General features: G+C 37.6%; 1 protein-coding gene across 11 annotated transcripts in view; it reads right to left on the bottom strand.

Annotated features, from left to right (window-relative positions):
- Positions 1-256: 256 nt before the first annotated feature.
- Positions 257-27,811, bottom strand: part of ARL15 (ADP ribosylation factor like GTPase 15) — a 322,749-nt gene continuing 295,194 nt past the window's right edge. For 5 of the 11 annotated variants that reach the window (XR_004000954.1, XR_004000951.1, XR_004000952.1 and 2 more), the window contains 2 exons: positions 4,790-4,895; positions 257-4,103 (listed from right to left, as the gene is read on the bottom strand). Coding sequence is in view for 4 of the 11 variants with exons in the window: in XM_030567019.1 (XP_030422879.1) it covers positions 4,017-4,103 (87 nt within the window). In the remaining 7 variants the exon portion in view is untranslated. Of the gene's footprint in view, positions 4,104-4,789; positions 4,896-24,525; positions 25,674-27,265; positions 27,410-27,811 lie in introns of those variants that run through there. The other 6 variants (XM_030567017.1, XM_030567019.1, XR_004000955.1 and 3 more) reach the window with 5 other exon arrangements.

The following is a 27,811-nucleotide window of genomic DNA, read 5'->3' as shown; positions in this document are numbered from 1 at the left end:
CTAGTTACCATTTCCATTTGTAGTCCTGCAATAATTTCACAGTATATTTTAAAAACATTTCTAAAATAGCAAAACTCAGTAAGAAAATAAACCAGCTAGAAATACCAATTGAATATTTATATTATGCATAGATATGTCATATTATTCCAAATTAATCATTAGTTTTGACCCCAAAGTACGTATTTTGAAAATCTGTTTCAAGGTAGTGAAAAATGTACTTCCAAAAATGAATATTGAAAAGATTCAAGCTGACCACTTCAGTTCTACTCAGTGTTTATTTTCATGTGGAAATCATGTATAAATCAGACAGTACAAGTTCCTCTGGTCTTGCAGTTGCCTATATGAATGGGTCAACTACTAAGTCTAGATGATGTATTTTTAGTATAAAGTCAGGATAATATGACATTTAACTATCAACCAATACTCAGTTACAGAAAAGATACAAACTTTTGTAATATAAATTAATTGCCATTACAAAAAGGCAACTGTAGTAGCTAATAAGGTACAAAAATCTGTAACTTCTATAAATATAATGAAACGCCAGAAAGTAAATGAAATAATACATCACAGATTTCTGTACAGCACATTTGAATATGCAAACTAAGACACATCGCACATTATACAGCAAGAAAGACTATCAAAAACACTAACAAGGATTTCCAAAATCACTGCAAATTCTGTTCGTACAAGCACGGGACATAACATGGAAGCAACAAGATGACCAGCTCAGAACTCCTAGACAAAGGAGGCCAGTTGTAAAACATTAGGCGTCAGACAGAAGCATGTCAAGAACAGCTGTTGTTGGATACTGATTGATAATGTTTTTATTCTGAGTGCTGAAATACTGCAGACAGACATAGGTCTGAGAAGCCGCCCAGTGTGGGCACATCCACACACACATACAAACACACACCCAGAAAGTAATTTAACAGATGGCTTAAGAACATTAAACCACAATATCTTTTTTTTAAAAAGACAATATTCACCGTTTAATGAAGTTGAATGGAACTTAGCTCGTTCCTAGTGATTGAATTTATTTAATCTAAACGATGAATGCACAAGAAGAGAAAACAGTAATTGAGATTGGTCATCTGAATAAACATTGTGTGGTGTTCACAGATTCTGTATTAAGAATATTCAAGAACAATTTAGATAAAGAAAGTGTGACATGAACTGCTATGAATTTTTTAATCCCTCCATAAAAAAGGTGAAAGTGTTTAAACATTTAAAAAATCTACAAATCCATTATAATCCATTCACAAACAGAACCATATTCAAAGTAATGTTAAACACCTTTCTTGAATCCTTGTAACAGTTACAAGGTATTGTTTCAACCTGTAGTATAGAGCGATTACTAAGAATATGCAAATTAAAAATCATTACAAAAAAATTCACTGCTCCTGTGCAGTTGACATTTTCCTAAAGAAAAGAATTAAACATCAAAAGGTCCTAATATACTGTATAAGAGAGTATGGCTAAGGCCACATTCTGATTGGCTAGTTGGGCCTTCTTGATATCACTGCTATGTAGCACTTTCCAACAGTGCATAGCTGAGATCTCATGACCAAACAAATATCAAACCCCCTATGACCTTTGCATCAAATTCACTAATTTACACCAATAGTAAGACGTAAGTGGAGTTGGTCTCATTTACAGCTGTTGTGAATTTAATTAGTTACATCTAAAATGGGCCACAGGGCAGAAAATAGTAAAGAGATTGTTCCTCCCATCCTCTAATTTTAAACTGAAAAGCAGCTAAAGTTTAGAATGCTTCCTTTCCCCTTCCTCTTGCTCTCAGAGCAGGCTTCCCTTCTGCGTGCAGCCTGTCCCCCCTTCTTACGCTCATCCTCCTCCAAACAGCTTCTTTTGCAGATGCTTGAGAACTTTAAATTGTTTGTGTTACCTGAAAGGATGAATTGGAAGCTCTAAACTAGATCCCAATTCCTATTTAGTTCAGGGGCAGGGAGCCCACTCAAGGTGCACAGCAATACCTGAGGGGCAGCAAGCGTGCTTCCAATTCATAGAAGGAGAATTGGGAGCTGGCTTTGAGTAACATGAACAGTTTAAGTTCCTGAGTATCTGCAGAAGAGGTTCCTTGGAGCAGCACATGGATAAGAAATACAAAGATAGGGGAAGAGAGGGAGAAGAAAGTGTCAGTGAGCCCAGATCTCTCTATCCAGCAGATTCTAGCGCTCTGGTCACTTTCAGCTCTCAGTTTCTATTACACAAATAATTCAGAAACTACTCAGGAACCCCCACTTAATTTTGATTATAGGAAGTGAGTTGAAGTAGCCTCTACCAGGCCAGACACTTATATTGAAGTGGGCCTCAGAGAAGTTCACAAGTGAGGCAAGAAGTGATCCAAATAGTTCAAGGAAACTTAAAATGGTAAAAGTTATAGAAACCAGTTAATTTAACAAAGAATACATTACAAATAGAGAACCAGCTTTTATACGCTCTCCCTCACTATTTTTTCTTATCCTCAAACTAGTTATAAACTATAATAAACTTAAATGAATCTTCAGAGTGAAAGACATGTTGCATAAAGCTCTGAAAAGTAGTTTAAGAAGATTTTCCAAAACCTGAAACACAGAATCAAGATGGATTTCTATATCCTCAACATGCCATTGCAGGGTATGCATCAAGCAGGATATCAGTGGAGGAGGCACAACATACAAGGTATGTACCAAACATCTACTGATTTCTACACCCTGTTGTGATATCTGGTTTTATTATGAATCAATGAACCGAGAAGCTCATTTGAAAACCAAACTGATTTATATCAGTTTAAAACTGCCAAAAGGCATGCAAACGCTGCAAACCTGGGGTGGCTGGGGCTCAGGGGTGGAATATGTATTGCATTCCTTGAACTGAATGGATTTTTTCCAAATTTGTTCAAAACTGTGGTTCTGATTAATAAACTTTTACTAACATTCAGTCCTTCGCAAATTTCTGAAGGCTTTTTTTAAAGTCCTGAAAATAGGGGTTTATAAACAGAGATATTGGCAGACCCTTAACTATAGTATAGAGGTAGGAGCACAGTTGTGATAACAACACTACTTTGAGTGAGAGATACAGGAGATCCCTTAATTGAAATGTCACACGTCATGCTATTTATCCAGCATGCATCCACATCTGAGTTAAAATACATATACTCTTGCTGCTCTTTAATCATAGTCACTAAAAAAAACAGGTGAACTTTATTTTATTCAACTCATTTAATTTTTTAACAAATATTATCTACTTAAGTTGTAGCTGAAATTTTATGCAAGCTGTTTTTATATTCCAGATAATCCAAAATCCATAGCAAATGCTGATATGTGCACACACTGTGTTTGTGTCTCATTTCCCCTTACTCCCACTAACTTCACTGCTTGTGCCTTGAAAGGGTTAAGAATTAGAATAGTAATCAACAGCAAGGTATTTGTATTTTCATTCAGTAAGACTTCAGACTAGACTTTGCATCAAGACGTTTCCTTGCTTGTAAGATGATTTCCGGGTACTCTCAGTGGCCATCCTTTCCAGATAGTCCTTGGGGTCAGCAAACTAGCTAACACACAAAGTAATATCCACAAATTCTTATGACACTTACTTTTCAGAAAACATAGTTGGTGGCATTTTTTTCCAACCTTTACAGATTGTGACTTTGTGCATGCAGAATTCCGTATCAAGTATTTTTTTATGATAATGCAGGGAGAAAACATGCAGTGAGCAGAATTAGTGGTAAGCAAAGAGTAACTCCCTATATTTCAGTAGTGTGATGACTTAACTGGAATAATCCTATACCCAATTTACAGCACATTTATTTTAACAAACAGATCTTCTGCACTAAATGAAAGTTTATATTTACTGTAAGCCGCAACGCAGTCTTGATACCAAATCATAATTAAGCTGGGAGCAGAATAAACAGGTACAATGCTGATTGGAGAAGCAGTCCTCTTTCCTAGCTTTTCACATTCTTGAAGGCTCAAGCTCTCTCTCTTCTAGCAAATGTATCAGAAGGGTGAAGCTGTCTTTTACTGCATCCATATCATCCAGGGAGCAGGGTTTAAGAATCCAGCGCTTTCCTCGTGCAAGAGGTTCAAGTTCAAAATATTTTTGATCTATTTTTCAAAAGTAAAAAAAAGAGGAAAAATTAACATTTCTTTCATATTACAGCTGGTCTCTTGAAAACAAAACATGAAAAAACCTGGAGGACACATTTTTAGAATCACATCCCACAGCTGTTCTTATACTACAGGTTATATGTTGTGACCGGAAAGTGTCTTCTTTAGGGGTGAGGACCTGCTTTGCAAGCCACCGTTCTACCAATACATTTAAACTGCATGGGAGGTCTGAGAAAGAATTATATGCACTTAGGCATAGAGTAAAGTATATTAAGCAAGTGTTCCAAAAAAAGAACAGCAAGCAACTTTATAAACAGCTGGCTTGTGCTTTAAAATCAACCTCATGACATGCTGACCCATATATTATTGGTAAACATCTGTACTACCTGATCAACCAAAATATGTAACCACGCAAATTTAAACTGTCAAAAAATTCCCCAAACTTATGTACTTGGATTCAATGGTAAATTACAGCAGGGTTTCCTGGGAACCTCACGCAACAGAATGCTAGATGCAAACGACTTACACAACCAGTTGACTCATTTGAAGCTATACAGCGAAGACTGGGATATTAATGGGATCAAGGTAACAATGTGTATTATGTATGAGAAGATGCTGTCTTCTGTCTCTGATTGGCACATAGCATATTTAGGTACAATAAAATTAAACATTAGTATTATTACCATAGAACAGTGGTTTTCAACCTGTGGTCCATGACTCATGTGGGTCCACATACTATGTCAAATTTTCCGAAGGGGTCTGCCTTGCCGTTCAAAATTTTTTAAGGGGCTGCAAACCAGAAAAGATTGAAAACCACTGATATAGAATAATGACAGTTAAGCTGTTAACCTTTCTGACTAAATTAAATCTCACTGTGGTATTTCTACACTAGTCATATAGCAAAAAAAAGTAAATACAACTTTTAATGTCAAATGTTAAGAGTATCAAAATACTTGACAGAAAATATTTGGCAAGATATAGCCCCTAGTAAAGATTTCATTGACATTCATGATAGCAGCCATAACGCAGGAAACACTTATAGACAAGTAAACAAAGCCAGGTATATGTTGGTCGTTCTTCCCAAACTCACTGAAACACTTCTTTTTACTTCTTTTAAACACAATAGTCTCATTGTGGTTTAAATAAATTATCAAGAAAAAAATAGGTTCAATTCATTTCTTGGTCTTTTTTCAGAAAGAAAAAAAAAGGTAAAATAGGTGGTACTTTTCAGACTACTTTGATGAATGGATTTCATTAAGTGTGTTTGTCAAGGAAAATTCCAACATATTTTTTCCTTAGTCAGTATTTGATCCAGAAAACCTACTAATGTCTGACACGTCAAATGGACTTTTATCATAACTGCAATTACATGCATCAATGTTTGCTATTGTCAACAAATAGAAATATTTTGTCCTTACAAAGTTTAGTCTGAACATTCTTGTACTGAGGAATGTTTTTGCAAGAAATATTAACTTTCCACTCTCAAAAATAGCCACAAACATGCACAATAATAGTAATTATTATTTTTATTTGTATTGTGGTAGCAACCAGAGACCACAATAAGGTATCAGAAGTCCTAGAGCACTAGATTCTGTACTCATTAACTAAATCTTCTAAAGACTAAACAAGCTGTACATTCTCCTTTAAGCTCTTCAAAATTCCCCTACAATTGTTTTGTTTACCTGCTAACCTATTTAAATACTAGAAATCTGTAGCAATTTTATTAAATGTATGTACTGTTCTGACAAGATACTTAGCTGAAGTGCTAGACAGAAACCTATATTAAAAATATTACAGTGAGGTAGGAGAGATTACTTATCTACAATTATCTATAAAGGTAACTGCATTACTAGGGATCTTGAACATAGTTATCAGAAAAGTTGATATTTCTATTTACATAAAGAAGTGGGAACAGCTGCCTATCTCAGCTCAGAAATAGTCAAACCTAGATTTGTTAAATGCAGAGTGAGGCTGGAAACAACCTAGAAAGATGATGTAAAATCAAGAGTAGATAAAAGTGTAGGGATACTTACCTATGAACAGCAGTTACCAAACCATTATTTCCTGGGCTTTCTCTTTGTGTAAAATGTTATTAAAATCATCAGTGGTACAAGTTCAAAATTTGCAATAACATTGCAAAAATTGCTTAAAATCTTGAGACAATTAAGAATTTTAGAACTGAATTTTTATATTATTAGGATACCTATTTCATATCATTATTATTAAATCTATAAGTCAGTGTGGTAAATCATTAGAATATACAGTAATCTAGTGAAGGTATGTATCTTGAAGTCTTTCATATAGTAGAAATTATACTTAAGGTCAATTTAGGTCAACATTTATACACTTTGAATGCTAAGTATGGAGAGGAAGTGAAAGCTGTACAAAAATATAACAAATCAAGGTTTCACTATAACCACTTGATAAAAGGACCCTGCTGGTGTTAAGCTGATAAATATGGCTCAGTAAGCTGAGATTTTCAGACCTCTAACCTACAGAATGCCTACCATACACCCCCCTACTGGTAAGACCACTGCCATCTGCCCCACTGATTACATACAAGTCTTAATTTACAATCCTATTTATACTTAATGCTTGAAATAAGGTCAACCAAGGCTGATTATCAAAAGGTAATTGCATTTTAACGATGGAGTCCTTGAGCTTAAGCTTTAAAATTTACAATATATGAAAATGCACCAAGCACACTAGCAGGTTAGTTTTCATGCAACTTAGAGCAAAAGGAACAACCACTTACCAGATCATACTGTTGTCAAGATGTAGCCTAAAATCATTTTGTACATTTCAGTGACAGTATGTTCCAAAACAAAGTCAATAATTGAGTAATAAAACAGGGCAAAATTCCCTTTGGTAAATTGGTAAAGGAAAAATTGTTTTCTTGACAAAAATTTAAAATCCCTTCTTTTTGTTTTTTTATTTCTTGGTATGTAAATAAATATAGAAATTAAATTAACAATCTGGCACAAATATTCTGTCTCTGTGAGGCTGATCAAGTTCCAAAATATCCACCGCCAGAGAACCCGAATCTTGGTGGCTGCTGAAATAAGAGGAAGCTGATCATTAGGTAGTGGCTTTTGGAGTAGGAACCTGTGGTGATGACACCACAGAACAGCTGTTTGGAATATCCATAGGAATGTAGCTATTCTGGGGACAGCCATAGAGAAAAAGGCTTGTCAGCTGACTTGTCTCTAACCCAGATATAGAAAGGGACTATAATTAACAACACTGCCATAGAAGTGATCTTCAGAATAATTTATTGTACGTTATTGCATTATCCAATTTAATCTTTACACTACAGTGGATGAACCTCAATAAGTCAAGGGCTTTAGGAACTGTTTCCACTATTTTGAAGTCTTTGGAAATTAGTTTGCATACACAAACATTTATCCCGTAATTCAAACCAGTGTTTGCCCTCTTATGTATACAAAATGTGACTCAATTCTAAAAACAAATATTTTCAGACTAAAAAGAAGCCTGCACTATGCATCTGAGATAAGACAGTGACTCAAAAGCTAGATTGGCATAATTAAGTGCCCTATGTTGTATATATGGTCTACATTTTTGTTGGAATTCTCTCTCTAACTTATCTCCCCTCCATCATCCCCTCATTTCTTTGTATTTGTTTTCAACAATGTCTTTCCTTCATTTTCACACATTTATTCCCTAAGGGATTTTTTCTCTCTGCTCCTATTTTTACAACTGTTCTAGGCATGATGCAACCCAACCACCACCAAAATGTCTGAGTGGGTTTGAAACTGTGTGAACAGCCTACCTACCCTAGTTCCTGCACAATCTCTCATTACAGTAGGACAAAAGTGGTAGGAGCTCTTCTGTCTTCTCCTATTCCCTGAATGGTGAAAAGGACTTCTTCCTGTCCATGGGATTCTAAGCTGAATATAAAGCTACAAACTCCTGCCTCAGATATGCTGCACTCAACATACAATTATCTGTCTTAAACTGATATTTTAAATTATTTACAACAGGACTACAACATTTCTAAAACTGAGGTTAGAAAGAAATATGATGAATTAAATGCACAACACTAAGACTTCTGTAACGTCTTCTAGTGGTCGCCATTTTGGGTCTTCATCCCACAATGGGCTCTTGTCATGTTGCAAAAATTAAGTTGTATTGATACCATATTCTGTAATCAATAACCCGCCTCCCCAAACATGTAAAATACTATTCTCTCCCACTTGAGTACACTAGAAATATAATTCTCAAACACTGCTTTCTCCAACTTGTAGATTAAGCAAAAACTGGCAAAGATTCATGCCCAGATCCTCAGCAAGTGTAAATCAGCACAATACCATGATGATTGTGGTCCTAAACCAACGTATACGGGCTGAGTATCTGGCCCCAAAGTTAATTTCATATGTCATTACTAATGAGCATCTATTCCATTCATAAAACCATTTCAGTGAAATGTGCTGATGTGCTATATTCAGATAGGACAACTCAAGAAAAATTGCTTTGATTGTACTGATGGCTATGAATGTATTTCAGTATCCTTTTAGATAAAAAAAATCAAGCACATAGACAAATGCGCTGAACCTTGTTTGCAGCATTGGCTGAAATCCAAGTTAAAATGTATTTCAATCATTTGAAAAACATGTCCAAAACAAATGAAATCCTTCAAAATATCAGAGTTGAGGAAATAATTCTTCCTTATGAAAGAATGCTATTACCACAGCGTTACCACGATAGTTTGAGATTTAGACAAAGCTGGATATGGCCCTCCATTTTTTTTTTTTGATAAGCAGACACAAATCCAATAGTCCAAAAAATTGCCAGATTCATAGAATCACAGAACTGGAAGGGATCTCGAGAGGTCATCTAGTCCAGTCCCCTGCACTCAAGGCAGGATTAAGTATTACCTAGTTCATCCCTGACAAGTGTTTGTCCAACATGCTCTTAAAAATCCCCAATGATGGAGATTCCACAACCTCCCTAGGCAATTTATTCCAGTGCTTAACCACCCTGACAGTCAGGAAGTTTTTACTAATGTCCAACCGAAAACTGCCCTTGCTGCAATTTAATTCATTTGTGTTAGTTACTCAAAATTAATCTTGGAGCTGTTTGAAGAGTTCTGCTTCATTGCTCAGTAGGTGTAGTAGACTGTCGCAATTTCTCTCCAACAGTTGAGGGGAAAAGGAAAGACTTTGATAGATTGGAAAAAATAAACACAATGCTTGCAAAATTTTTGTTTTTCAATGACCAATCCAAGAGTGACTTTTATAGGAGGCTCCTTACCTCAAAAGGTTAAAACTAATTCAGAACAGATCAATATGTGCTTGACATGTTGTATTTGGATTGGACTGCACTGTTGCCTGTTGTGTGCACATGCACACAATGGAGATGAGGTTAAAGTGCTCTTAAAATATGTCTCTAACAAATTTATAAATGTAACAAGTTCTGTTGCTGAGTTTACTATCATTCTGATTTCTGAGTCTGTGAATGTGAAGATAGAACTTAAAGCATTTAATTACAAAGCATAAAGATTTTATGACAGAAATCATGTTAATGAGGTTTTATTTGTTTTTTAAATGTGACCCTGCTTAAGGGAAAAACTTTTGTATTTTTGAGTAATAGCAGTTGCATTGGTAGACACTGCTCTAGGTTAAAAACAAAAGAACCATTTCCATTTTAACATTTGTTTTCATAATCTTCACAACTAGTGAAGGGCAATAATGGTTATGAAAAGGTTGTGAAATTTGTGTGTTGCTAGGTTACTTTGTATGGTTATGAAGCATTTGAAATTTTGCTTTTAGCAAAAATTGTAGGTCCCAAAGCTTTTGCAAATGCGTTTCTGAAAGTCATTTCTAGTTCAAAATGTTTCATGTAAGTTCTACTATGGCCATGGCTGACTATTTTGGCTTGTGAATTTTGACTAACAGGGATAGAGAAAACATACATGCACTTCACAAATCATTTATGAAGTAACCAATTTACACAGTGCTTGACAGAATAGAAGCTCTTCTCCCTCCTTTTTATCATTCGTAATCTCCAAACTCTCCTCTCCTGAACTTAACCTTCAGATCATAAGTGATTTAGTCTTTTGCCTGCATTTTACAGAAGAATCTGAAGTGTTTTCAAGGGAGAGAGAGAAGATGCTTGACAAATGAGAATGGAAAGACTGTACTAGAGAGAGTGCAGCATGGTACTGGCAAACCCAAGTGTCGGAGACTAAAAAGGGAGGAGAATAAGGTGACGTGTGGGGAGGGTGGTCATGAAAAATGTCAAAAATCACATCAAATATCACAACAGAGGGACCAGAGTTGTTCTAGGCTATACAGGCAGGTATATACAGAAATACAGATATACAAAGATACACAGACATACTAGGATACGTGAGGGGGGCTGAGACAGCAAGGGACCAAAAGTAGTACAGAGATCTGTATTAGACTCTCCATTCCGGCCAGGACATAGGTCCATGTTGAGGAGTTGCCAGTATGTCAGCTGTTTCCACATATTGTGATAACTTGTTCGCAGAAAAGTAAAACAGGTAATTGGTACAAAATCTTTCCCATAATTTTTTTCACCAAGAATAGCCTATTTTCCAGAAAAACTCTTTGATTTTAATTGTCATGAGCATGCTCGAGTCTCTCTCAGACTACTAGGGGTCACTTATATAATATGAAGAAGGTGGTATAAGCAGCTACAGAACAGAAAAAACTATTGGATGTACAGGAAAGAAAAATTCTACATATGCAACCAACCTTTTATGGGGGAGCCTGGAAGATGATACATTGAAATGGTTTACTGCCTCCTGGTCAATGGTGGCAACATCATCTAGTCTATCTGGGAGTGGTGTGTGAGAACAATCTCACCACCCATTAATATCAATCCAATTAAAGGGCGGTCACACAACTTTCTCAATCCCCAAACTCTGTGCTGAACAGATGAGTTCAGCACAGCCTTAGAAAGAAAGGATTTGTTATTTCATACATAAATCAGGACAAAAGAAGTGACAAATATGTTAAATGGGAAAGAGATGACTCTCATAGACAGCACTGTTTTAAGTTTTAAGAAAGTTCACTGTCCTAGTTTCTAAAACCAGTTCTCCCACTGGCAAGTCACGTCACTTCTCTGCCGGTTTCTCCTTTGTCTCAGTTGAGGTCTCTAGGTGCTACTGTAGCACAAATAGTAAATGACAATTACATAGTGCAAATTTCACTGCAAGGCTGAACAGATCTCAGGACAGTCCATAGTGAATTCTAGTTATTGTATTGCCCATAGAGATAACACACCCTTAGAAATGTATTAGATGTATAGTATCAAGTATTAGATGGTAAAAGATCTAAACATTGTAAAGCTGATTATTAGCAGTGACTAAAGCCAAAGACATTCAGAACATGTGAAATCCCACTTTCCCCCTCTATATGGAAAACCCACATAATACATATGAAACAGCTAAGCAATAACACATGCCTGAGGGACATTATTAATGTACTCAGATGCATACTACTTAACATATGTCCTAAGATAGTTTGTTTATTTTATAAGTACAAATATGTTTTAAAATCAGTTTCTTATTGCATATATCCCTTTAAGAAAAATACTTCAGTGTCTGCAAAAATAATTGTACAAGAAAGATACTAAAACATGCAACCTTCTACTAATTTCACTATTTGATTTATTTGGCTTGATTACTATCAGGTATGACACAACACAAGAAATTAACACTGGCTTTTTAAAAATCAACTCTCTCTTGCTCAAGATGCCCTAACTGGGTTATATTTGACTCTGTTTTTTTATGCAGATTATTGGTGTTTCATGGCTTGTTTTATTACAATGTGCAAGTTAAATACAAAGTAGAATGTTCACTTTGGCAGGAAAAAAATTCTAGTTTCAACTTTAGCTTTAGCTATTAATAAAAACCTAACCTCAGTAACACTACTTATACAAATATTTACCTAGTAAATACACCTGTTGTGTAGAATGCCAAGTTAAAATAACCTTTAATTATCCAGAAGTCCAGAGATCAATCTGCAATGGAATACACAGCTATATTTGCACCCTACACACTACCGGAATAATCTTTGTGCATGCCTTGTAAGTTATCATTTGAAAACTCAGTTTGCTGGTCAGTATTGTCCTGATAAAATGTGTTTGGACATGCTGTATGTGAAATTATAAGACTCCCCTGGATGTTATTAACCCACGTTCCAAACCCCACAGTCCTGCCCAGATAGAAGTTAGGTCTGCCCTAAACAAAGGAAAGAATGTGTGCTTGCCTTAATTTGCATTTAAGCAGGAAACAGAGTCATCAATCATGGAGGGAAAACAAAGGAAGTTCAAACAGGTGAAAAAATCAGCAGGGAACATCCTTCCATATAGACTGTCTCCTGGATCTCAGCTGGGGATTGAAACTATAAAAGGAGAGACAAGCTCCCCAATGCACCCCTCTCTCCCCCTGCCCATTGCATTCACCTCATCTGAAGAGACAAAGGCAGCAGCCATTGGATTCTGGGGAAGCGGTCCTGACCTAAAGAGTCTGGTCAGTAAGACTGCTGAAAATATACGAGAAAACTTTGCTTTGAATCTAACGCAGTTTGTTAATTTAGGCACCAGTAAAAGTTTGATCTTTATGTTTCTTGTAACCATTTCTGACTTTTATGTCTCATTTCTTGTACTCACAATAAACTTGTATTATTTTTTTATCTAATCCAGTGTGTTCAAGCTGAAGTGTCTGGATATCTTCATTTGGGGTAACAAGTTGTGTGCGTGTTATTCCCTTAAAGGACTGATGGACATAATGTGTTTCTGCTATCCAGGAGAGGGCTGGGAAGTACAGGACAGACATTTCTGGAGGAAGATCCAGGACTACGGATGGATTGGGGTCACCGTGCAGCATAACCAAGGTTGGAAAGAGCCAAGGTCTGGCTGGCTGTAGCACACACACACGACATAGCTGGAAGTGACTTACATGTGGAAGGCTGTGAGTAGTCCAGAGTGGAGGCTTCAGCAGCAAGGCATTGTAGGCAGGGGTGACTCAGCTACTTATTAGTCTGGATTGTACCCTGGTATGTCTCACAATCCCTACTATGAGGTTGTCGGAGAAAACTTAGTTCTTACTTTTTGGTTGGGTGCAGCAAAGTCCAATGACATGTCCAAAACAAAGCTTTCAGTTCCGACTGTAGTTAAATGGTGTATAGTTGTGATTTCTAAATACCTGTAGATGCAGAAGAATTACTGCATTTGTCTATACATGTGTACCTATTTAGAGTCAGAATAAACAGCATTCTTACATAGAGTGCTCATGTTCAAAAGCCCCAAAACACTTTATGGACTTGTATCTGACCTAAGAATAGAGTTCCTAAAAGTCCTGTGGGTTTCCATTTTTATAATACATAAACTGATCGAAGCAATGACTTAATACATGCACAAGATAACATTTTATTCATCACCTATTTGAATTATATATGCATCATAAAAAAGTGTCAAGATAACCTTAGATTTTGTGCATTATTTGTGTAGTTGAAGTTAACAATTCTGTGCATTATTGCAACTGTAACCAATGCTCACTCAGTATTACTCTCTGGCCCCCTCAAGTGCCTGGCCCTGAAAAATGTTGAGTTTGCTACAGCCTTTGTGGTAATAAAGCTGGGTGTTTTAGTTCAGACAGGAGAGGTTCATATTTTTGATCCTTGCTGTCAACAAACTAACAAATGAGAGTGTGTTACAAAGAAAAAAATTACTAATTTTCCAAAAAACAGAAAAAGAAAATTAGGCATTCCTCAAAATAGTTTGATTTCAGGAAGATGGGAAATTAGTGGAAACCCCCCCACAGCATCAGGGTCTCATAAGCTGATAGACAGCAGCCTCCTTTTTCTTCATTCGAAACACAATTTTGTCAGTGTTTTTCTCTCTGTCATAGCATCTGTAAGAGAATATATCTCTGCTCAAAAAGAGATTAATTAAAGGTACTGCAGACACCAACCAGGGCCGGCTCTAGCCATTTCGCTGCCCCAAGCATGGCGGCACGCCGCGGGGGGCGCTCTGCTGCTCGCTGGTCCTGCGGCTCCGGTGGATCTCCCGCAGGCGTGCCTGCGGAGCTCTACCGGAGCCGCGGGACCAGCGGACCCTCTGCAGGAACGCCTACGGGAGGTCCACCAGAGCCTCCTGCCGCCCTCCCGGCAACGTGCCCCCTGCGCCATGCCGTCCCAAGCACGTGCTTGGCGCGCTGGGGCCTGGAGCCGACCCTGACACCAACACCTGAAGATAATGGGTCAAGATGGACTCCAATGGACAAAGAATTTTCCTCGGCCCACATTTCTTTTCCTAGAAACTCCCTTCCTCTCCACTTATCCAACAAATCCTCACTAGTGGCAACTAATAGCACAATGAAGCTATAATGTCTCTTCCACATTACTTTTCTTTTCTTGCACGCAATATAAATCCAAACCCTACACACTTACAAATTAAGATGTATTACTTGAATTTTTGCTTAAAATAGAATTTACTCTGTAATTGGATAGCCGACTAGAGCTTATGAATGATAAAAGTCAAATGGTTATAGTACGTAATTAGCATCATTGAGAATATACTAAAAAGAGCAGCACCCTGCCCCGCTTCTAGTACTTTTTGGTAATGTACTTTGAAATATGACTAGCTAAAAAGATCTTACATTTGTACAGAACAGAGTTAGTTAAGAAATGTTCTGTACACCAAAGGAAGTTAATGAGTAAGTCCCAAACTCACATATCAGAGACAACCAATTATCGTGTCTGAAACACAGGCTTGTAAAACTATCAGTTACTTGTAAAATGGTCTGCTACACACGAGTAAGATGTTGTTTAAATGGCCTAATTGACTAGACGCATTCACCATGAAATTGATTCCTTTAAAGCATTATTTTTTGAACTTGATACAAGTTAACTGCATCAACTGAAAATGGGAAAAAATCTGGCATTATAAAGTGTAGGTTTCAGGTATGAGTTCAGTTTTTATTGAGGTCGAGGGTTACTTGAATGAGAAACTCATCAAGTACAGACAGTCATGTCCAGGGCAATAACTGAAAAGGTTTAATACAATTAGACTATTCTACCATTTCTATGCCAAGATGATATAAGATCCAGTACTATTCCACCAGAACCTGTGCAGCTGTAAAATAGCACAAAGGAGGTAAACTACTGGATTAAACATCTTTCAGCTAAGAGAGAAAGATCAAAATAAACCTTAGAGGTCTTATTTTACTACAGCTAGTGAAGCAGCTAGTGAAGCAGAATAATCGTATCAGTGATATTGTGCCTGACTCTCTGAATAAGATTAGCATTTAAAGCTTTTTTAATAACTGAAATGCTTTTTATTCACGTTCTAAAATTTAACTTAAATTACAAATTAGTAAATTGGACAGGGTGCCATATATGCATTCAGATCTATTGACCTATGATCACTAAATAAACTAACATTTGCAGATTAATTTTGTATGTTAAATTAAATGTGCTGGCTACTGAATAACAATACACAATTTACAAGGTGTTTAAATACTATCTCCACACTGCTATTAATTCACTGATGCATTGCCTGAACTACTGGAACTTCTTAAGCTAAAATAATTGACTTTGTATTAGTTTCATTCATCATTTTAAATTTACCTGTTCTTTGGAAATGTTTTAAGGAAATATTTCTGATTGTCTATTAAAAAAAAGGAAACTACTTAGTTAAGAGGATCGATAAAGCAGGGGTAATAATTTGACAAATAATAAATGAATAAAACAAATGTGTTTTATACATTGGCCCAGAGGTACTGGAGTAGCATATTGTGCTATCAACTGTAAAATTCTGATTTGAGAGCAGATTCAAATTCTCAGGTTCCAAACTGAAGAATTATTTGTATGTTGTGAACAGGATGCTCAGTACCCATCCAAGAGTATCAGTCGCATTGTTTTTATAAGACCAGATGTAGACAGAGTCAGAAATTACAGTGACATCATCTTGTCCTCAGCCTATAGGCAATGTGCCACAGTGGAAGGAATCTGAAAGAGGAAGTCAGAGTCATAAAGATTAAGGCCAGAAGGAACCACTAGATCATCCAGTCTGACCTCCTGCATCTCACAGGCCAACATCACCCAGTAACACCTGCACACTAAACCCAACCATCAAAAGGAGACCAAAATATTACAGCCCACAGGAGACGAGATTATTATGTGCCACCAACAAAGAACAGTAAGGCCCAAGGTGCACCAGCGTTCAAGGCCCCCGCAATAGCAAGTGACCCACATGCTGCAGAGAAAGACAAAAAACTCCACGGTCACTGCCAATTTGACTTGGGGGAAAATTCCTTCCCAACGTCACATATTGCCATCAGTTAGACCCTGGGCACGAGTGCAAAAACCAGCCCAAGCACCTGAGAAAAAGAGAACGTTCAGTACCACGTCGGAACACTGGCCCTCTGTGCCCAATGCCTCATCTCAAGCCATCGCCATCCCTGATGCTTCTAAGAAAGGAGATTAAGGAAAGCCTTCCAGAATACAGTGTGTGTGTGTTGTGAAAATCCTTCCTGACTCCATTATTCCAGATGCAGTCCTACCAGTGCCTTGTTCGATGGCATTAATAATTCTCTCTCTCTACTGGGAAGTGCCTTGTCTAGTACATTCTATGATTTGCCTTTTTCACACTACAACACACTGGAGACTCAGGGTCATCCTGTGATCAACCCACACACCCAAGTGCCTCTCCTTTGTTGCTTCCAACTGAAGAATCCCCAGCTTGCAGCAGAATTTCTCTTATTAGACCCCAAGTGCAGGATCTTGCATTTTGTACTATTGAATTTCAGCCCATTTCTGTCATTCTAATCTTCAAGGTCATCTTCCTGTATAATATTCTGATCCTCCTCCGCATTGATAATGCCTTCCAACTTTGTATCATTAGCAAATTTGATTAGCACACTCCTACTTTTTGTTCAAAGGTAATTAATAAAAAATATTGTAAAGAGATCAACAAGGAAATGGGTTTAGCTGACTTCAAGGTATTGAAACAGTGCGTTTCTAAGCATCTTGGAACTGGCATTGCATTAAAAGATAAACAAAATTGCTATTGTTTTTAAGTACATCAGAAGCAAAAGGCCTGCTAAACAACCAGTGGGGGCCACTGGACGTTCAAGATGCTAAAGGAGCACTCAACTACAATAAGGCCATTGCAGTGAAACTAAATGAATTCTTTGTATCAGCGTTCAGGACTGAGAACTTGAGAAAATTCCCAAACCTGAGCCATTCTTCTTAGGTGACAAATCTGAGGAATTGTCGCAGACTGAGGTGTTGCTATAGGTGGTTTTGGAAAAAATTGATAAACTAAACAGTAATAAGTCACCAGGACCAGAAGGTATTCACCCGAGTTCTGAAGGAACTCAAATGTGAAATTGCCAAACTACTAACTGTAGTTTGCAACCTATCATTTAAATCAGCTTTGTAGCAAATGACTGGAGGATAGCTAATGTGACATCAAGTTTTAAAAAAGGGCTCCAGTGCTGATTCTGGCAATTACAGGCAAGTAAGCCAGACTTCAGTACCAGGAAAACTGGTTGAAACTATAGTAAAGATCAAAATTGTTAGACACATAGATGAACATAATTTGTTGGGGAAGAGTCAACTTGGTTTTTGTAAAGGGAAATCATGCCTGACCAATCTACCAGAATTCTTTGAGGGGGTCAACAAGCATGTGGACAAAGGAGATCCAGTGGATATAGTGTACTTAGATTTTCAGAAAGTCTTCGATAAGGTCCCTCAAAGTAAGCTGTCATGGAATAAGAGGGAAGGACCTCTCATGAATTGGTAACTGGTTAAAAGACAGGAAACTCAGGCTAGGAATAAATGGTCAGTCTTCAGAATGGAGAGAGGTAAATAGTGATGTCCTCCAGGGGTCTGTATTGGGACCAGTCCTATTCAACATATTCATAAATGATCTGGAAAAAAGGGGTAAACAGTGTGGTGGCAAATTTGCAGATGATACAAAACTACTTAAGTTAGGTCCTAAGCAGACTGCAAAAAGCTACAAAAGGATCTCTCAAAATTGGGTGACTGGGCAACAAAATGGCAGATGAAATTCAGTGTTGATAAATGGAAAAGTAGTGCACATTGGAAAACATAATTCCAACTATACATATAAAATGATGGTGTCTAAATTAGCTGTTACCACTCAAGAAAGATCTTGGAGTCACTATGGATAGTTCTCTGAAAACATCCACTTAATGTGCAGCAGCAGTTAAAAAAGTGAACAAAATGTTGGGAATCATTAAGAAAGGGATGGAAAATAAGACAGAAAATATCATATTGCCTCTATATAAATCCATGATACGCCAACATCTTGAATACTGCATGCAGTTGTGATTGCCCCATCTCAAAAAAGACCTATTGGAATTGGAAAAGGTTCACAAAAGGGCAACAAAAATGATTAGGGTATGGAATGGCTTCCATATGAGAAGTGATTAATAAGATTGGGACTTTTCTGCTTGGAAAAGAGATGACTAAGTGGGGGATGTGATAGAGGTCTATAAAGTCATGACTGGTGTGGAGAAAGTAAACAAGGAAGTGTTATTTACTCTTCCTCATAACACAAGAACTAGGGGTCACCAATGAAATTAATAGGCAGCAGGTTTAAAACAAACAAAAGGAAGTATTTTTTCATACAATGCACAGTCAAACCTGTGGAACTCCTTGCCAGAGGATGTTGTGAAGGCCAAGATTATAACAGGGTTCAAAAAAAAACTAGATAAGTTCATGGAGGATAAGTCCATCAATGACTATTAGCCAGGATGGGCAGGGATGGTGTCCCTAGCCTCTGTTCGCCAGAACCTGGGAATGGGCAACAAGGGATGGATCACTTGATAGTTACCTGTTCTGTTCATTCCCTGTTGGGCACCTGGCATGGGCCACTGTTGGAAAACAGGATAATGGATTAGATGGATCTTTGGGCTGACCCAGTATGGCTATTCTTATGTTCTTAAAAATTCTAATGGAAAATGCCCCATCTGTACAATGTTGACAACAGCACTGTATTTCTTCATAGGGTGTCTGGAGGATAAATACATTAAAGATTGTGAGGTGCTCAAATACTGTGATGTTGGTGGCCTTTTAAGAACCTTACACAAGAGGAAATCAGATAAATTTCAATTCTGGATCCTGACCTTGCCCTGAATCTGAGACACTTGGAAAGAAGTAAGGGGAAATTAGTTAGGGAAAAAAACAAAATGATGCAAAACATTCCCTTTCCATAAAATTAATTGCATTAATACATTCTTGGACCCTTCAGGAACTGGTTATATCTGAATAAGATCCAGCACTTGATAACCTAAGTAGGGAAGATTTGGATGTTTTCAAACAGAATCATTTAGGGTGAAAGGAAAAGAATAAAGATTCTCTTTTCCTGATCTAGTCAGTTCTTCTAAGGCAGTGTTTCTCAATCTTTCCAGACAACTGCACTCCTTTCAGAAGCTGTTTGTTTTGTGTACCCCAGGTTTCACCTCACTTATAAACTACTTGCTTTTAATCAGACAAAATTATGAAAGTGTCTTAGCACACTATTACTGAAAAATTGCTGACTTTCTTATTTTTAACCATAATTATAAAATAAAAATTGGAATATAATACTGTTCTTACATTTCCGCATATAGTATATAAAGAAGTATAAAACAAGGAATGTCTGTAATTTTAGTTTGCATTGACTTCATTAGTGCTTTTTATGTAGCCTGCTGTAAATCTAGGCAAATAACTAGAGACAATCTGAGGTAACCCATGGAAGACATATGGATGTCCCCAGGGGTACACTTAACCCTGGTTGAGAAACACTATTCTAAGTTATGTAATTCACCACTCTCTCCACATCTAGCAGTTGTCATGCTCTCTTTTGAGTTTGGGAGCTTTGGACAAAACAAGAGGGAGAATAACTTTTTGCATGGTACAAAAGGAAAAATTAATTGTGGTAATGAATAACTCTGCAGCACAAAGGATAACCTTGTCCTTATGGAAGATGTAGTAAGGCCCATGTCCAAGAGCAATGATCTGAGACTCTTTCGGCAGCTAAGATTGCAACCAGGAAGCACATCTTTATGGAAAAGGAAGATAGGGAATTGGTTGCTATCTGTTGAAGGATGGATTGTGATATTTTGCAGCACTGTGGCTAGAGACCTAGATGATTCTGCATTTATGATACCATTTGAAGTTACCGTGAGATATGGTAATGATAGCCTCAGGTCTATGTCATCCTGTAAGAAATGTAAGAATTTGAAAACCTAGTTTTCTGTGATTAATCTTACTATCTTGATACCAATAGGAAAATGTTGTCCATGCTCTTGAATAGGTTTAGAGAATTGGAGGGGCCTGGATACAAACTCTACACTATTTTGGAAGCGTGCTCCATCTCAACGAGTTTTCTTTTCAAAGTATTAGGTGCAGGTAATCTGTATAGGATACAGGAATGGACCCACAGGTAGGAGATCTGTCATATATCTGCTGATAGTTATGCCCCTTTTATATGGATCAATCAACCTGATGGAGGCTAGGTGATCTTCTGCCCAGGAAAATACCGCATTACTTTGGCATTTAGACTAATTTATCTATCTGCCTGTCAATGTATTGTGCTACAATCTCTATTATACTGCAATAATCTTTTACACGTTTCTTATACCAGTTATGAATACAGTGCCCTTTCTTATGCAGGTCCTTACAATAGACAACATGGCAATGAGTAAGTACCTTTCCTTACTCTTCAAGATACGGTTCAAAATACAACTCAATTATATATATGCATTTATGTAAAATAGTTCAGCCCCCTCTCCAAAAAATGTACATGAATGCTATTTGATGAGAGAGGTGTTATTCTTCTGGTGCTTGTCCTATATACAGAGCTGCAACGTGGTAGGCAAATTTTGTTCCATTACCCCTCATGTACAGCAATATTAGAAATCACAGTAAGCATATTCGTAGCAGTAACAGATGTTCAAGAGATAGCTGAGGCTTCTGTTTGGTATGGAGCCAAGATGACAAGCTAATAAAACCTATTAACAGTGTACCCTGACTGTGTAAAGAATCATATGATGTCTAGAAAGAAAACAAGAAAAATAATAAAATGTGATCATAAATTTAATATTTTATTAATACCTGGCCAGAATAGTAAGACAATTTAAATGTGTACAGCAATATAATGGACTTGTGTCAGATACATAGTAGGGAAGAAGATTGCAGACAGTCCAATATTTATAGCAAAATAAAAAATTTACCTGACTTGATTTGGCACAGAGATCTCTATGTCTCATATACTGACATTCACACTGAACATGGAGATTCTGTGAAGAATCCAAATAATGAAACACCTTCACTTTGCCAGTGACAAACACCAAACAATTAGAGATGTTTGGGGAGCAAGAAGCTCCACTGTAACAAAGATTACACATTTAGTTGTTCCTGAACCTATAAGTAACCTACCAAAACTCAAGAGCAGCATCAGAGTATCTTGCGCCCTAGATAGAATTCGGGGGGGGGGGGGGGGGGGGGGAATGCAGCATTTTGTGCACTCCCCACGGAGCATGCGGGAGTTTCTGTTTCCACTCCCACTGTGCCGCTGAAGAAGGACTCTCCACCGAAATGCCGCAGGCAACAGCTGCTCAATTGCCTGCCGCTGTTTTCCGCAGCACATCGGCAGAAGGTCCTTCTTCCGCGGCAAGACGGGAGCAGAACTGGAAGCTCCCGTGCGCCCCCCGAATGCTGGTACCCTAGGCAGTCGCCTAGGGTCGCCTAATGGAAGCACCGGCCCTGCCAGAACTACCAGAAAAAGTGGTAACGTTTAAAAAATTTAAAAAGTATGTTGACAAAGGATAATGTTCAAGCAAGTGCTTATAAGGCAGACACCAACGAGTCTCTACACTTTCTGCTGACTACAAGAGCACTTTCAAGAGAGATACAAGTCAATCAGACCAATCTCATGAAGACCAAGAAACAATGATTCCATTAGGTATTGGTGACAGATATTTTGTCTGGAATTAAGTTTCTCATCTTCTAACTAGACTTTATCAGTGTGAATAAAGAGGCAACTGTAATATTTCTGATTAAGTCAAAGTTAATTCTTTTGGGACTTAAAATCAGTAGTATAACATGGTCATCCAGCCATTGAAGGGTTAGACTGCTCTCAGCAACTGGTTAAGGTATTATGGTTTTATTAGCTATCAAGGATCTCAGTGGGCCTACAAGCATGTGCTTAAGTGCTTTCTCAATTCAGGGCCATAATGAGTTTTCCAAAAGGTACACAATGCACATATTTTAAGATCAATTCAATATTATAATAAATGGAAATACAAATAATAGATTGCATAGGATATCTGGAATTGATGCATTTCAGTCTTGCCCTCAAATATGCATGTGAACATCAGCACCTATCAACAAGGCAGATAACTTCAAATGATGAATGGTAATGTTCACATGAGGGGAGGATTGAGTCCACAGTACAAGAAAAAAGATGCACTTATCCTAGGGTACAGTACTACATAGTAAACTGCTTATGATCCTTCAAAGAATTACATGACATTAGGAAAATCTTGAAAATAGTACACTACTCTTAGTTACAGGAAGTGGTTTGAAGAATCCTTTAAACAGTCACAAAAGGATCTAAAAAAGAAGTATAAGGCTACCTACACATGTTAAAAATAGCTATACCTCTGCAAGACAACTTGCACTGTCTGAAAGATGAATGGCATAATCAAGGACTATCTGCCTCTGTTAGTAGCTATTGAAAGAAACATTTCTTACAAACTCTAGCAACAACATGAAAATTCAGGGCAAGGAAAGGAATCAAGAACATTCAGCAACCTGAAACTACCAGGATTATTAATAGCAGCAGTACTGTAAAGTTTGAAGTATTTTGGGTTTTGCCTTTACAAAGAGACAAAGTTAAACTTTGAAGTATCAAGTTTTATAAATGTAGAAAATATTTTAATTTAAACAAAGGGGATTGTTATATAATGTTGAGAACTAATGATTGCTAAGTACAAACTCCTCGGTTTTTTTTGTTTTTGTTTTTCCAATTCTCCCACTAAGTGTGGGAAAGTCACTTTGGCAAGTCACTTAATCTTCTCCGTCTCAGTTCCTGATCTGTAAAATTGAGTTAATAATAACCCTATCATAAAGGCTGCTGTAAAGCTAACACTTCAGTTAGCTAATATAACATTGGTGAGATACTTGGATAATAAGGTGATGAGCACCTGAGGAAAGCCTATAAATACATACACATGAGGATGCCAGATAGGGCCTCATATAAGGAAGAAAAAGGGAACCTTCTTTAAAAAACAATGTTCTGCTGTTCATTCTTAAAGGCCCAGGCATATTTATACAATATTTAAAGATGGAAAAGAGAAGGATTGCAGAATAAGGAAAACCAAATTTTGCCTTATTTAAAAAGTGGTGTCTGTCCCTTGCTTACTTTCTTCTTGTCTTTCGGATCCAACCAACTGGACAAGTACCATCTGCTGCAGCATCACAGCCCACCAGGACAGGAATAGCTTGGAGAACCATGGCATTACTTAGCCCACAGCTGTTCTCTCACGACTACTGAAAATGTGTCCAAGAGCCAGGTCATACTGCCTAGGATCTCCCACAGAACAGATTGCAATGACTCAGGATCTTTCTGGGTCAAGAAAAGTCAGCCACTGTTGTCCATTTAATACACAGAACCAATTATCCTGTCTCACGTCCATTTTGGGTATCCTATCTCCAGATTCTTATTTAAATCTGCTCTAAAAGAAAGCCACAACAGAGGACTGCCTCTCAGCAGCAATTTGAAATAAAAAGTTTAAGCTTTGGAAGTGGGTGGAGGCAAAGGAACAGCAGAGAAACCAATTTACAACCCCAGAGGAAAGTAAAACCATATTAAAAGTGACATTACTTGAGATGAATTTACAGTTAATCAAACCACACTGAACAAATAAAACAAAGTTATGGCATCACACATACACTCTGGCTGTGTTTTTCTGAGGCCTCTCTGAAATGAGCATATATAACCATACCCTAGAGTGTGTTAGCTCTTACTGTGCTTATAAAATGGTTACTGCAGTGTTTTTACTAATAAGTGGTAGGTCAGCAGAATATGCTCTCAATTACATAACTCAGTCTTCATCATGCAGCCAGCCAGATTGTTCCCCAAGTCCATGATATTTTATAAGTGATTACTGTTTAAAGGATAGCTCTCTGGCGAACAAATAAAGTTCCAGAGCAGCTGAACTCAGATGAGATAAACAATAACTAATGAACTAAATAAGGAAATTAACGTATGTTTCCTTTTGTGTTTGTACATCCGATACTGTTATAGACTGGATGTTTTTCATGTCATTACCACATATCAAGAAAGACTCAGAGTGATACCTCCCTCCTCCCAAAAATAAAACAAAGTAGTAAATGAAACACAACAACAAAGCAACATTTCCCAATCAGAGTTTTAACCTTAACAAGGGCCAAACACTCCATTAAGTTCACAAAGGACTTCATTGGTGATATTGACTTTACATGGAAGGCATTCAGATAGGGTTTTACACTACAGCCTCTTACTGTACTAACAGATAGCTGTGATAAATAAGTGAAATAATACTTGGTTTTAATCAGTACATTACATGTTCTCTAGGCACATTTTCTTCTTTTCCTGACTTCACTACACTTCTATTAATATCAAACATGCATCTAGAATATCAGATATAAAAACATGCCATCAGGCAATGGCTGGAATTACAAATGTGTCTTTAGTAAACTATACAAACACAACAAATAGTTTCCAGCACAGCTTTAGTATTACAGCTCAGATGTACAAGCAAACAAAGATACATAAACTGATGAACATAAAACATTTTACTGTTCATGTCATTTTACTTTTGTGTTTTAAACCCCAAAGTGTAACTGAAATTTGGAAACAGAGCGAGCAGTGTAACTAAATACATGAGGTCATTGACTGTGATTCAACTTCTCCCTGATGTTAACTCGAGACACTGAAAAAGAAGACAAGGAAAGTAACAGGGAAATTGTATTTGTCTGACCTTGTGACAGACCTATTAAAGGTTACAAGTAATTCGAAAGGTAGCATCTGGGTGTAGCAGACAATGGGAATTTGTAAAGCTGCCATGCCCTTAACTCCTCCTTTAGAAAGCACTCTTCCAGCAGCTCCTTTTTATGCCAATGGGAATTCCTGCAGGTCCAACCACAAACATATTATGAAACACATTCACAATTTTGCTGGCTGCTAGTCAGAACTTTAGGTGTCAACAGGTTTTCCTTAACAGCTACAAACAAAATACGGAGGCTGCTTAGTAGACCAAAAAGACGAATAATTGCTCAATAAATATTTTGTTATGTATGTGTAAGAAAACATAGGAATGACACTGGAACGCTTGTTTTTTGGACTAGTGAAGCTGGAACCACTGTAGAGGTGGATACTCTCACTTTTTGGTAGGTAATGGGAGAGAAATCAGTACAATACAAACCCTGCTGTTCTTGTGCAAGCCCGATGATCTGCTTTGAAGTGCCATTGTAGTCTTTAAAACTGCTGGGTATCTGGCTGATTTAAAGAGGGAGAGTGCTGAAATTAAGACTAAAAATGATCTCCTGGAATTACGGATGACAGAAGTCCAGCAACTCCACGTACCAGTTCCGTTAAATATAATGAGCCACCATGTGAAGAACTTTCAGAGTCAGTGTACAGTAAGCAAGGAGAAAGTGATGGTAACCTGTTTGCTTTCAGCTAGTGGCTATTACTATTTCCTCTTTGGGAGTACTGAAAGTTCAGACCTTGCCTAGTGGTGAATAGTGAGGATTGTAGAAAGTGAAAGTGCAACATAGGCAGCAGATTGTATCCAGACAGCTACTATACTACCAAAGTGATTCTTTTCCCGGTAATGGCTTTTTTAATCAAGGGAGTCAGGCTGAAAGTCGAGTATAAGTGGCTGTTTTAAGAATCTAAGGAGCTTATTTCTGTTTTTGAAGGTTCTGATGGCTCCCAAGCACAGACCAAAATAGACTGCTCAGTTTGAAAAGTTTCCTAATTGCGGTGCCTATGAAGGGAGAATTGTTCAGAGAGACTTAGTATCTTTCCTTCCCTCCTTACTGTGAAGGATACCTTAACTATAACTGTGCATATGAATGTTGAAAAGACAACAGATTTTGGGCCAAATGCAAATACAAACTCAGACACTATTTAAAAATTGGATCAAAAATAGACTCGCAAGGAACCTACTAGAGGGCAGTATGGAAAAAACACATGACACCATTAGTCAACAGCCTGACACAATTCAAGAGATTCAGAGTGAATCAGAGAACACAGAGACCTTTAATACAGCTGTCAATTAAGGACAATGCCCTCTTGCATAGGAAGCTAGAAGTGCTTGAGAATTCATCAAAGAACAGCAATTTAAATATATTTGGACTTCCTGAGAGTTATTCCCATGGAAACTTTCCCAGCTCTTGTAGAATTTATATTAAATGAGGCACTTAATCCCTGCCCTCCCAGCTTCCCCCCCCTGCCCCAAGTTTACATCCTATTATAGTTTTCTGTTAATTCTATTAGGGAAGGAACTCTTCATCTCATGTTGGTACTTTATATCAGACCTATCCCTTATGGTAAAAACTAGTTCGGTTCATATTATTTTTATATTATGTGGGAGAGGGAAGAAATTGTATATATAATTACATATACAAAACTATGTTAAAAGAACATTAAGGTAATAAATCAAATAGTCAAAAGTTAGGATAAGTACTAAGTGCTTCACAATCATTCATGAATTTATCTTCTCAACACCTCTGAGGTATTATCCTCCCAATTTTACAGATGAAGAACTCAGGTACTGAGAAATAAAGGCCAAAATTGTCCACTTATTTTGGATGCCCAACTTGAGACTCTCATCTGATTTTTCTGACTACTTAGCATTTTTATAACACTTCAGCTTCTTCAGCACTCAGCTTCTTTAACCATGAGACTCTGCCTGTCTCTTCTTGCCACTCCCACCTCCTCTCCAGCACTTCCTAACTTGTGAGTGTTTCACTTTGCAACCTTAACATGCTTTTAATTGTTTTGTTCCTCTGTAGGCTTTTCTTAGGTTTATGTTATTTTGTATGTAGGTTTAAAAAAAAATTAAGTGTAAAAACTGAAATTTCATCGCATGATATCATACCAACCTCCACATGGGTCACCGTGGACTTCTGTCACTTGAGCTGATTGGAGTCCTGGCAGCAGCAGAAGGCTGTTATTGTTATCCCTTAAGTAGAATAGCTACTAGAGGGGATGAGGCACACATCTTGCCAGTAGTTCACAACTATCTGCTGGACAACAAAGTAATGCTGAGACTCAGGACTCCTGGTTTCAATTCCTAGCTCTGGAGAAGAGTGTGCTCCAGTTGTGTCCTTATCCCAGTCCCCTGCCCTTTCCAAGCACCTATCGCCTGCCCTGCCTCCTGCTCCAGCACTTCTCTTTTCCCTGAAGTTCCTGCTCATCCCCTCCTACGTTCCTATTCTTGTTTGCAGAGTTTCTGTGTCCCCCGTGGCTCTGAGAAGGGAGAGGAGAGGCAACGATCCAGCAATCCCATCTCTGCTCAGCAGAGCACTTAAGTGCACCCTTAACTAATAGGGGAGCAGTTCCATTGAAGACAATGATATTTAAGCACACACAAGTGCTTTTCTGAATAGAGCTAGGATCACAACTGTGCCTAACGTTAAGCATGTGCT

This window comes from Gopherus evgoodei, chromosome 6 (assembly GCF_007399415.2).
Source record: "Gopherus evgoodei ecotype Sinaloan lineage chromosome 6, rGopEvg1_v1.p, whole genome shotgun sequence".
Taxonomy (NCBI): domain Eukaryota; kingdom Metazoa; phylum Chordata; order Testudines; family Testudinidae; genus Gopherus; species Gopherus evgoodei.
Note: the sequence above shows the minus strand (reverse complement) of the source record. Positions and strands in the feature narration are given on the sequence as shown.